The sequence below is a fragment of the Equus quagga genome, chromosome 15 (assembly GCF_021613505.1).
Source record: "Equus quagga isolate Etosha38 chromosome 15, UCLA_HA_Equagga_1.0, whole genome shotgun sequence".
In the NCBI taxonomy this organism is placed as follows: domain Eukaryota; kingdom Metazoa; phylum Chordata; class Mammalia; order Perissodactyla; family Equidae; genus Equus; species Equus quagga.
Window position 1 is genome coordinate 77,311,537 of NC_060281.1, and position 12,451 is coordinate 77,323,987.

General features: G+C 50.2%; 1 protein-coding gene across 2 annotated transcripts in view; it reads right to left on the reverse strand.

Annotated features, from left to right (window-relative positions):
• The window catches only part of NOS1 (nitric oxide synthase 1), a 96,570-nt gene that overhangs the window by 46,188 nt on the left and 37,931 nt on the right, over positions 1-12,451 (reverse strand). For both annotated transcript variants that reach the window (XM_046640251.1, XM_046640252.1), the window contains exons 4-6: positions 3,349-3,477; positions 1,898-2,043; positions 550-712 (exon numbers count right to left, since the gene is read on the reverse strand). In XM_046640251.1, coding sequence (XP_046496207.1) covers positions 550-712; positions 1,898-2,043; positions 3,349-3,477 — 438 coding nt within the window. The remainder of the gene's footprint in view (positions 1-549; positions 713-1,897; positions 2,044-3,348; positions 3,478-12,451) is intronic.

A 12,451-nucleotide genomic window follows, 5' to 3' on the forward strand; every position in this document is an offset into this window, starting at 1 on the left:
CCCTAAAAGTAGGCATGGAGTGTAAGTGAATGTGGGAAAGGGATGGTGAGTAAAGGAGGGACTTTTAACGGGCTGGCTATATTTCCTGTTAGGTTCCTAGGGATTAGGGATTTAAAAACAAAACAAACAAAAATTAAACAAAAAAACCCCTGAACTTGATAACTTGCTTCCACCTTCAAACTATTCCCCGGAAAAAAAATCATATCAGGGTGCACAGAATCTGATGCTTTCAGGGAGTAGGCAGAAAATATAAATAAGCAAAGAGTGTAGGTGGGATACAAAAGGGAGTGGTGGGGTCTGCGGTAAACTGAAGAGTATAAGCCCTACCAAAAGACATGCAAATTCATTTTGAAAAAACCACTGTGTTGGTTAAACAAGACATGACCATAAGCCAGATTCGGTCATAATCGGAGAATTTGGGACCCCATGACCATCATCTGACAGTTCACCATGGCCTCCAGGCACCCTTGGTAGGAGATGATGCTTTTTAAAGCTCAGCCCTCCCCATCCACCAAAGGGTTCCTCAAGGAAGCTGAGTCTCCTGCCCACCTGCAGCTTGGACCACTGGATCCTGCCGACGCAGCGGGAGGCGTTCCGCCAGGCGTGCTTCGCCCCGTAGATGAGCTCCGTGTCTCTGAGCTGGTAGGTGCTGGTGGTTTCGATCTCTTTGTTCACCTCTTCCAGCCGCTCCATGTGGGCTTTGGAGCCAGATCTGAGTGAGGAGGGAAGGCACACAGGAGCATCACCCTCCCTCCTGAACTAGAGGTTGGTGGAAAGAGCGGGCTATGACAGGAGCCCAAAGCCACAGCAAGTCTGAGTTGATATCTAGACACAATAGTTTAAGCATAATGCAGAGACTGCAAACTCAGATGCCCACAAAGGCCCAGTGACTGAACTGGCTGGGTGGGGACTGCGGCAAACAGGCCAGCCGTGCCTGGTCCAAAGAGGGCAGCCACAATGCTGCTCCAGCCCATTGTTGCCTGATAGGACTGGAGGCCCAGGGTTGTCAGATCTTCTTGCAAGAGAAACTAGAAATCTGATATCTAAAGGGAACTCTTCTAATTTTTTAATGTCGGCAATGAATTAAGTTTCAGAGAGTTAAAAAAAATTATTATGAAAACCTTCAGGCTTACACAAGGTATAGAGAAAAATATAATGAACACCCAAGCCTAGAAAATAAGAAAGAAATAAATAAGAAATAATATTATAGTTCCCTGGGGACGACTCCCCATCATAGCCCACCTTCCTTCCAGAAGTGACCACCATTTTGAATGTGGCATTTACCATTCTTATGCTTTTGTTTATATTTCTGCCACATGTGTGTATATCCCCCAAATCACACACAGTATTATTTTACATGTTTAAAAAGTTTATATAAATGATGCTGTCCTGAATACATCCTTCTTTCTTTTGCTCGAAGTTATTTGTGAGCTTCATTCCCATGAACGTGCAGAGCTCCCATTCATTTTTCACAGCTGTATGGTATTTCATTACTTGGAAAAATACCACAACTTATTTACACATTCTCCTGTCGATGGATTTGACAGGGTTTCCAGTTGGTTCTTTAATTTTCATTATTTTCCTATTATAACAACATTTCAGTGAACATTTTTAAGCATGCCATCTTGTAAACAAGTGTGAGAGATTCTTTGGGATTTAAGTGTAGCTGTGGAATGGCTTGAAATGTTTCAAATTTAAGCAATACTTTGCAGGCCAAACAAAAACATGTCTAGGGGCCGCATATGGCCCTTGGGCCACCAGTTTTCAACCTCTGTGTATGGCGAGCAGAGGCCCTATGCTCAGGCTTGGGTTCAACTGCCTGCAAAGCTGGAGCTGAAGCCTTTGTCCCCAGGATGCGGTAACTTATCCTGGGTCCCTGGAGTCGACACAAACTTGCCTTTTAATTGAGGAGTAGTACTGATCAATAAATTCTTTGGCGAGAGGGAAGAGCTGTTGCTTTGTGCGGACGTCCTCAGGCCTTCGTATGTGCTGAGAAGGGAGCATGATGGAGCCCATACAGATGTGCTCGGTGCATCCCGTTTCCTGGAAGGAAAACAGAGGTTTAGGTTATTGCTGGGTTGAACCCAAGCGTGGCACTCGTTGGGCTGCGGACCTGGCTCTGACATTCCCGGTGGAGTTTATCTGGGTTTTAATTCCTAAAGGGGACTCCTCAAGGACCAGCTTCAAATCCTTCTTGGACGTGGTCATCAGCCAGGGTAAAGAACGCTACGTGGCATTTTAAGGTTCTGAAGGTTCTCTATTCAACGGGGGAAAGAGGAGCTTTGTGAGTGGCATTTCCTGGGAATCAGAACCACTGGTACCAGATCCCAGAATATTTTTGATCCCATGTTGATGAAGAGGGAGCTGGATGAGTGGCTACAGTAACTCATTTGCACACATCTGTGGGACGCTGATTGCAAAAAATAGCCCCAATTTTCCCCTCCTTGTATGCACACCCTTTGCACTGTGACTTGACTGGAACTCCCATCAAGGGGCGGAGCCTGGCCCCTCACCCCGTGACTCTGGGTTGGTTTTGGCCAAGAGAATGTGGCAAAAGCGATGCTGTGCCCCCTCCGGGCTTGGCCTCAAGAGCTCTTGCACGCTTCTGCTCATCCTCTCAGAACCCTGCCAAGTACGTCTGCCGGAGGATGAGAGACCACAGGGAACAGAGTGGCGTTGACCCGCTGCGGCCAGCCTACACCAGCCTGCCCTAGGCTGACGCTTGGACGAATGCAGATGCGGGAGATCAACTGAGGTCAGCAGAACCACCCAGCCAATCTGTGGACTTTTGAAAGATAATAAGCGGAGGTTTTTTAAGACACTAAGTTTTGGGGCAGTTTGTTATTCTGCAATAGCGAACTGATACAACCTTCCTCCAGGAGGCCTGTTCTCAACAAACATTTAAAGCAACATGTTGATTTGTTGACTGTTGAAAATGCGAGATAAAAATTCAGAGGGCATGCGGTGAAAGCAAGGGAGGGTCTGGTCAATATTCCATCAGTGGTCAGACTGGGAAAGACGGAGAGAATGTCTTAGGAGCCAGTAACTCCCCTGAGAGTCTTTTGGGTACAAGGTACACACATAGAAAGTATTTTCATGAGTGAGCGTCCAACAGTCGATCTCAAATAGAGGTGAATGTCCCATCCAGGGGACATCTGGCAATATCTGGAGACATTCTTGGTTGTCACAACATCAGGGGGCTACCGACATCTGGGGGGTACAGGCCAGGGGTGATGCTAAACCTCCTACGATGCACGGGACAGTCCCCACAGCAGAGACTTACCCATCCCCAAACGTCAGCAGTGCTGAGGCGGAGAAACCCTGGTCCACCTGCTCGGGGACACTCACCAACGTGCTCTTGAGGTGGAGGGTGTCAGTGAGAACCACGTCCGTCTCCCAGTTCTTGACCTTGAGGAAGCGGGGGCACTTGGAGGGGCTGCCATTCTTTGTGGGGGACTGTTTTCCTGAGGCAGGGGGCTGGAGGAGAGAAGGAAGATGGGACCTTAGGCAGGTCTTGAGGGCACTGGAAAGCCGTCTCCCCTGGGACGGGAAGAGGCGTTGCTCTTCCTGGAATCTACTCCGAGGTACCAACTGTCAGCACAGAGAGAGGGATCCGACTCGCCCCAGTTGACACGTGCAAGGTGGCTGGGGACCCGGTGCCTCCACCCATGCAGAAGGAGGCATGGTGGGAGAACCTTTTGGGTTCTGTTCCGGGGAGAGGGGTCAGGAACTCAAAGGTGGTCTCTCTGGTGCTAGCAGGGACTCAATCAATGTTTGTTGAATGAATAGATGACTGAAAGGACACCAGCAGTCTCTCTGAATGATAAAAGCTCTCGGGGCCGAGGACTCAAACCTGAGCCTGGGTCAAGTTACTTGGATTTCTGGGCTTTCCTGGTACAGCCCAAACTCACCATTTCTGGCAAATACTGGAAAAACAGAAGGTTTAAATTAGAAAGGTTCAAAGCATGGAATATTTTCCCCGAATTTCAGGTTTCTGCCTCTCAAAAATGTGAAGCGTGTCCCTGCCTCAGGGCCTTTGCACTTATGGTTCCCTCTGTCTTGAACTCCTTCCTTCCCTCATTTATCTTCACCTCTGTAAACAAACTGCCCAGTGGGTGGTTGGGGATGAGTCGTGGGCTGACCAATGTTGGCCTGTGCATTTTAGACCTCATCCATAAGGATCACATTCTGTCTTAGGTGTTTCTGAGTCACTGTCTACCCGCCTGGGCAGAGGTGCGCCCGTGCATCAGATAAGCATCAGTCAGTCAGCAGCTGAGGGAGAGGCAGCAGGTACACCCTGATGTGCTAGCTGAGCAGGGGAGGGAAGACGAGCCGATGTTGAGTGACGCTCACGCCAAAGAGTAGAGCAGTGGGCTGTGACCTGGAGGCAGCATTCACACTCTCAAACTTGTATTTATTGAGCACCTACTCTGTGCCAGCCACTGTTAGGCACTGATGACACTGTGGTGGACAAGACAGACGTGGTCCTTGCCCTTCTGGAACATTGTTGTGGGAGAAGTGGAGATAAATAATAAGTAAACTAAACACAGACAACAGAGTTTCAGGTGGTGATGAGAATGTAAAACAGAGGGAGGTGATGATGACCAAGTAGAGGGGAGAAAGGCACATGCAAAGGCCCTGAGGCGGGAAGGGTTGGCTAGGTTCCACGGACCAGCACAGAGGCCAGTGTGGCTGGAGTGTCTGAGTGAGGATGAGTGCAAGGAGATGCAGGCAGGCAGGAGACAGGGTCCACATCTTTTCAGCTTGGAGGAGCTCAGGCTGGTGAGGGAGCTGTGAATTAAGGTGAAATGGGTTAAGTCCAGCACAGAAACCACAGAGAACTCTGAAGGACTAATACTGAAAACTAGCATTCAGGGAGCACTTACTTTGCACCAAGCAACAGCCTTATCATCCCCATTTTACAGATGAGAAAATGGAGGCACAGAGAGGTTAGCTAAGTTGTCTAAGACCACAGAGCTAGTACGCTGGAGCCTGGAGTCAAATGCAAGCCGTCTAGCTCTCAAACCATGCCCTTAACTGCTTGACTATCCTGCCTCTTGGCCATTATGCATAATTCACTCACTCATTCATTCAATATGTGTTTATTGAGTATCTCCCATGTGCCAGGCAAGGTGGCAAGGGCAAGGGCTACAGTGACAAACTAGACAGACATGATCTCCCCTCGTGGAGATCACAGTCCAGGGGGGGGGGTGCCAATAATTTAATGAGCCATTGTAATGAGTGCAATGGGTGCCGTAACATGGGACGTTGGCAGCGTACAGGGGACGGTGGAAGCGCACAGAAGAGACACCTAACCCAGAGCATTTGACCTCTAAGTCAAGACCTGAAGGACAAGTAGGTGTTAACCAGGCAAAGAAAGAAGAGCAGGGTCTTGCAGGGAGCTAGAACAGCTTGTGCAAAGGTCCTGAGGTGAGAGGCATATCATAGCCACCCTTCTGGCCAGTGTAAGAGGAGCTCTGTGCTAAAATATCCATGCAGCATGTTGGAGTTTGGGGGAGAAGAGGCAGGCAAACAGGACGCCACTGTTAAAGATTGTTCCAGAACAGTGCAGGGAGCGACGGCCAGGAACAAACGGAAGGTACTATGACTCACGGTCTTCCACACCTCCCCGCCCTGGGCAGACCCAGTCATCCCCAGTGGTTCCCACCTCAGGGCTGGGCACCACCACCCATCCATCTGTGCAAGCCACAGGTGGGAGCCGTCCTGGACCTCCTCCCCTTTCTCTCCCGCCCCTAATCCAGCCCTGACTCCCATCACGTTAGCCTTCTCAGGAGCTCTACACTCCATCCACTCCTCTGTTGGAGCCACCACCATCTCCCCCTGGGATGACGGCAGTCCCCTGAACTTGGCCATTACTGATGACTCCTAGGGTCATTATGCTGCTGCCACGAGTGCAACTTCTAGTCATACTCCTACTAGTACTACGGCTGCAAGTCTTATTACTACAGTACCTCCCTGGGAGGCAGGGGAGGAGCATCTGGAGTCCTGCCTTCATTCCTCATGGGCCCTGTCTATCGTGCTAAGCTCTGAGTTATTTTGCTTATGTCCCCGTGTGAAGACACATTTGAATGGCCCCTCTTCCTTTGAAGGTCTGGCCGGACATCCTAAAACTTCCTTAGGTTTCTGTCTCCTCCAGCAGACATGCAGGTGACAGAAGTCACATCTGGGCAGGCCTTTGTTGTGACCAATGCCTCTGACTGTGTGGACACCCTGCACCCTTGAGAAAAAAAACATCCTACCTTGCCCATGTGGGAGGCACCCCAGCCATCCTCCCCAAATACTAGGCATTGCTCCTTTCCGAGCTCTCTCGGCCACACACATTAACGCCCTGGAGGCTGAGAGCAGCTGGAATCCCAGAGTGGGGATAACAGACGCAGTGTAGGCCTTGGGGTTGGGCCCAGGGCCCAGGGATGGGGTGGGAGGGCTGGGTGGGGAGTGTGGTGAGGCGGGAGGAAGAGGTGAGGGGTGTGGCCGGTGGGTGGGCAGCTGGCAGCCTTCGTTGGCAGGGAGCAGAGGGAGCAAGGCAACAGGCCTAATAAAAGGGGCCATCTGTCGAGGTTCCAGATGTGCGAGGGGTGGTCATGACGAGCCGAGTAATCGGGCGCCGAGCTCGAGCTGTGCCCTCTCCACGCTGGGCTGCGGGGAACCGCACACTTGAAACCAGGCATCAGGAGGCCGCTGGCAGGGCTGTTGTACTTGGGCCTTTGATGTTTTAATTAGCCAGCAGTCATATTAGGTGACTCAGGAGGGGACGAGCGGGAGATTAATACGGCAGTCAGAGCCCCTGCACGGGGGATGCAAATGACTTTTCTGAGTGGGGACTGAAGTGCTCACGCTAAAAATGCAGCTTAGTGGTACTTGTATGCATTATGCTGGGGACACGGCTGTGGCTATGTGTGTCCTTTTCTGGATTCATGTCCAGGGTGGACTATGGAAGCTTCTCGGGTGGCAGAGACACTGACTCCATCTCAGGGGGTTTGTCAGGTCTGCCTGGGACGCCCACTCCCAAATTTGGAAAGGAGGCTCCGAGCTTGCGGGCATTTCAAAGGCTGTGTCAACACCTCTTGCTTTGGGAGCCTGCAGAGGCCCTGAGGAACTAGAAGGAAACGGTCTTGCAGCCCAAGAGGAGACAGCGAGGTGAGGTGGTGTCAGCCTGAGGCCCCGTGCCAGGAATTCAGCTTTGTAGGATCCGTGACACCCTGATTCCTTCCCCGCTCTCCTTCCCTCCTTTCCTTCTCTCCTTCAACAAATCCATATTGAGTACCTACTGTGTGCCAGGAACTTGTGTTGCAGGCCCTACAGTGGTCCCCATTCTCATCTCACAACTGGGAGAAGCATCTTGCAGCTGCGAGCTCTAAAGCAGGGCTCTGCAAACTGCGGCCCGCGGGCCAAATTTGGCCCACGGCCCATTTTGATACAGCCCACGAACTAAGAATGGTTTTTCCATTTCTAGCTCGTTGAATAAAAACATCAAAAGAAAAATACTGTTTCGTGACACATGCAAGTTAGACGACGTTCAAATTTCACTGTCCACAAATAAAGTTTTATTGGCACACAGCCACGCTCATTTGTTTCTATATCGTCTACGGCTGCTTTTGGATACAACGGCAGAGCGGAGAGCTGCGATGGAGACCAAGATCACAGGGCCCGCAAAGCCAAAAACATTTCCCATCTTGCCCTTTACAGAAATAGTTTCTGCACTCCTGGCCTAAAGGATCAAATTCCAGTAGCTGAATTCTAAGTTATCTTACTTACGTCTCCATCTGCTTACATGTCGCTGCATTAGAGATCTTTCCAGATCATTCTTTAAAACAGCGCCCGACCCCTGTGCCTCTCTGCTCCTTCACGACCTCTATAATGCTTTCTTTTTATTCATCGCACTTATCACTGCCAACGATTGTTGGGAGTGTATATGCATTTGCACGTGAATGTATATATCTCTATATGTTACAGATACAGATTTATATGTCACTATAGATATTTAGACCTAGATATAGTTGCCTGCCTACCCCCTGCTCATTTTGCTCCACCTCCAGCCCCTACACCAGTGCCCAGCACATGGTACATATCCAACAAATATCTGAACTCGGCTGTGAATTGAATTTTTTCCCTCCTGAATTCCTATGTTGAAACCCTAACCCCTAATGTGACTGTATTTGGAGACAGGACCTTTAAGAGGTAATTAAGGTTACATGAGGTCATAAGGGTGCATCCTAATCTGATAGGATTGGTACCCTTATAAGAAGAGAAAGAGACATCCTTTCTCTCTCTCTCCCTGCACATGCACAGAAGAAAGGCCATATAAGGAAGTAGCAAGAAGGCGGCCATGTGCAAGCCAGGAAGAGAGGCCTCGCCAGAACCCAACCACACTGGCGCCTTGGTCTCTGACTTCCAGCCTCCAGGACTGTGAGAAATGACTTTCTGTTGTTTAAGTTGCCCAGTCTGGTATTTTATTATGGCAGTCTGAGCTGACTAATATAAGGTGTAAATACACTTCAAGATTGTGGACTTCCTCAAATGCTAAGCCGAAAACTTTGGTCTTGATTCAGCAGAGAATGGAGAACCCCTGAAGCGGCCTGACCGAGGGGGTGACCTTATCAAAGCCGAGTTTTAGGAAACGTGGCTGCAAGGGGTGCCATGGAGAGAGGGCGAAGGCTGAGTGACCCCCGAGGGGGCTGCTGCACCAATGGAGGCAAGAGGGCGTGAGGGTGGAAAATACAGCTGCAGGAGCAGCAAGGCAGGAAGGGAGGGGATAGAGACTGGGGTGTGGGAAGCAGGACAAGAGCTGGGGGTGTGAGAGGATGGGAGGGAAAAGGGCAGGGTCAACATTGGCTCAGAGGATTCTGGTCTAAGTGGAGGATGGTGGGCCTGCAGCAGAAGTTGGGAAGTAAGGAGCAGGAGCGATGGGAAGGTGGAGGGAGGGAGGGAGGGAGGGTTTTAAGGCAGGAAGATGGACACTAGACATCAGAATCTGATCCAGACACAGAGGCCAAGCACCCTGCCCTGCCCCCAGTCATGGGCTGTGACCGTCAGGAGCCTCACAGCGAAATGGGGACAAGAGCCCATCAGCAGCGAGGGAGGCCCCTGCGAGACAGAGAACATCTCAGGAACAGTTATGGGCTGAACTGAGTCCCTCCCAAATTCATATGCTGGCATCCTAACCCTGAGAACCTCAGAATATGACCTAATTTGGAGTCTTTAACAAGGTAATTAAGTTAAAATGAGGTCATTAGGGTGGCCCGAATCCAATGGGACTGTGTCCTTAGAAAAGGGGAAATTTGGAGACAGACACGCACACAGGGAGAAGGCCGCATGAACATGAAGACAGCCACCTACAGGCCAAGGAGAGGGGCCTGGAGCAGAGTCTCCCCCACAGCCCTCAGAAGGAACCAACCCTGCCCACACCTTGATCTCAGGCCTCTGGCCGCCAGCACCGTGACACAACCAATTTCTGTAGTTTCAGCCACCCAGAGTGTGTGTGTTGTTACGACAGCCCTAGGAAGCTAACCCCGGAGGCAAGGCCCAAACCTGTACAAAGCAAGTAGTTTCTCAATCTTTCCTGGTTGGCACCAGTGACAGCTCCTCCATCACAGGCCTGCAGCAACCTGCCCCGCTTGGCTTGTCCTACAATGAATGCAGCATGCTGGGGCCGAGCTGGGCAGAAGCCCATCCACAGCAGGGGCAGAGGCCACACATCGTGCCCTTCTGCAACTCCAGGCAGCCCGGCTCCAACCTGTGGGTACCACCTCTTCACGGCAGCAAGTGTAGCCTGGTTACGAGCTGTGGCAGCTCAGGGTCCAGGACCACAAACCAGCAGGTACACACCTATCCATGCAATTAAAAAATTGCTACTTACAAAGCATGACCCACTGCGTTTAGTACCTCAAAGTATAATTTCCTTGTAGTGTATTCAAAGCATTATTTCTAGAGTGATTCATTCTTTATAATAACTCCACGGAAACTTGAAATCACTTATTCTTCCTCTCTCTCTCTGCCCCCGACAAAGGTCCGTGTCCTCCGGTGTGTGGAGGAGGATGAGGGAAGTGGGTGCTCTGGAGTCTGACCCATCGGTTTGGGTCCACGGACGAGGGTCTCTGGAGACTACAGGCCTTTAAGACACATCATCGATGCTTTCTCCAAATCAGTTTATGCTTATAGTTGCCATGAGCTCACAAGATAACCAGAGGTTACTAGACAACCTTAAACTTGGTTCCATTACCAGACCAGAATGTCTACGTGCACTGCGAATTAATTTTAAAAGAAATCCTGTAATTATCCTGCGGCCCACCCCCATTACATTGCATTATACTGTGTGTGTGCATTTATTAAAAGCATTAACTTGCTAAATGTAAATATTTAAAATGCACAAGAAACTTTATGATTATGTTTTGGCCTTTCTACCTCTTAAAATATCCTGGGACCTTCAGAAAATGGGAGTGGGTTGGGCTCTCCGAGAATCTCTTTTTGGATGGGGTCTTGGCAACGGACATCAATTTGCAAGGAGAGGGGGGAAAAATGACTTCGCCCCAACTTGGCCTATCCGGGAAAGGCATTTGAATACGTCTGATGAATGAATGGGCATGAAGAGTGGTGTCACCGATTCCAGAACCAGAATGTCATTGTCCCCCTCAGACAACAGCTGGGACAGCTTGCATTGAATATATTCACTGTTAAAACAAACAGCCAGCAAAATATGTGGAAATTCCAGCGGGGTTAAACTCAAAGACCATCAGTTCAGGCCCCACTTCCTGGCTCCACCCTGGCTCTGAGCCCCTAGGGCAGCGGGACACGGAAGGCTGGTCTCCGGACTAAGTGACCTACAGAGACCCTGGTGGTCACTGAGCAGGTGATGGTTGGGTGGAGGGAAGGGAAACGTTAGCAAGAGTTGGAGTCTGCTGCTGCTGGGGACTGAGGGAGACAGCTCAACCTATATTCCTGGAAAGCATCCTTGTTGAGGGGCCTTTGTCCCCTTTGAGGGCACCCGGGGAACACTGGGTAACTCGCGAAGAGGGGCAACTGAAGATGCTTTTGGGAAAATCCAACACGGTGTATAACTCTAGCCATGAGCCAGATCAAGGCAGAGGATAGCTGGCTCCATGGAGTTGGGGGTGAAGAATGAAGAAGTTTAACGGCATCTTATTCTGGGGACTGGGGGCACCTCCCACAGAAAGAAATTCATCTCAAAACACACGAGGTTTCTAGAGAGAATCTTAGGGGATGGAGTAATTCAACAGGCAAGATGTCAACCTGAGTGGAGCCAAGAGAATCTGCTCAAGCCAGCCTGTGGCTGTGTGGGAAGCGTGCATGCACGATTCTACGAAACCCCAAATATCACAGCGTCGTAACTGCTGTGGGTGTGTCTATGTCTGCAGCTTGTCTTGGAAGTGGAAGTTTCTGGAAATCGAGGCAAATATTTGATGACGAAAAGATGTCTTGGCGGTGAACTCCTCCAGGGCAGTGATCAGGTTCAGTTTCTTTTCATTTTGAGTAACTTTTAGGAAATGCTATTTTGTGCCTGACCTGGGCTAGCCCATTGCACGTCCACGGGTTCAGTGAACCCTTGTGGTAACCTGTTTTTCAGATGAGGAAACAGGGGCTCTGAGAAGTGAGGGGATCGTCCCCCAATTAACAGCTAACCGGCAACAGAGCTGGGCTTGGAATCCAGGCCCTCCCACCTCCTGCCTGCCCTCCCCGCTGTGCATTCCTAGAGCCTGGCCCCCAGGAGGTATAAACCACAAACGCCCCATTGATGCGAATGAGCGACAGGGATGACGGTGCAGTCAAACGGGGAAAGAGGTGCACTCAGTTGCCAAGACTCAGCGGGTGTCATCTGTAAAATGGGGACAGTGCTTCCTGCATTCTGTGCCTCACATTAGCGATATAATAATTAGTAACATAGCTATGCCTAAATTAGCAATATAATGATTAGCTGAATAACAGCAATAATAATAATCATACACAATTTTGGAGCACTTATTCTGTGCCTGGCTCTATAGAGTTAAGAGTGGGCTCTGGGGGCTCCACAGCCTGGGTCTAAGTCCCATCTCCCCCACTTACTAGTCACGTGACCATCATCAAGCTACTAAAGCCTCTGTGCCTCAGTTTACTCATCTGTAAAATGGGGACAAAAACAGCACTTCATTGGGTTGGACTGGGGATTAAATGAGACTGTGGACTTAGTGCTCAGCACCACGTCTGACACTGCTCAACAAACATTTGCTGTTACTGTTACAGCTGATGCTGGCATTTCCTGCACTCTCTCATTTCATCTCCCCACAACTCCCTGGGCCCATTAGCCCCTGCCGGGAAATGAGGCTCAGCACAGGTGCTAATTAGCTGTCTGACCAAGTTCACCAGTAGGAGGAGGCAGAACCTGGGCTGACCCCGGAGTGAGTGAGGCCAAGAGCGAGAATGGCCACACCCCCACAAG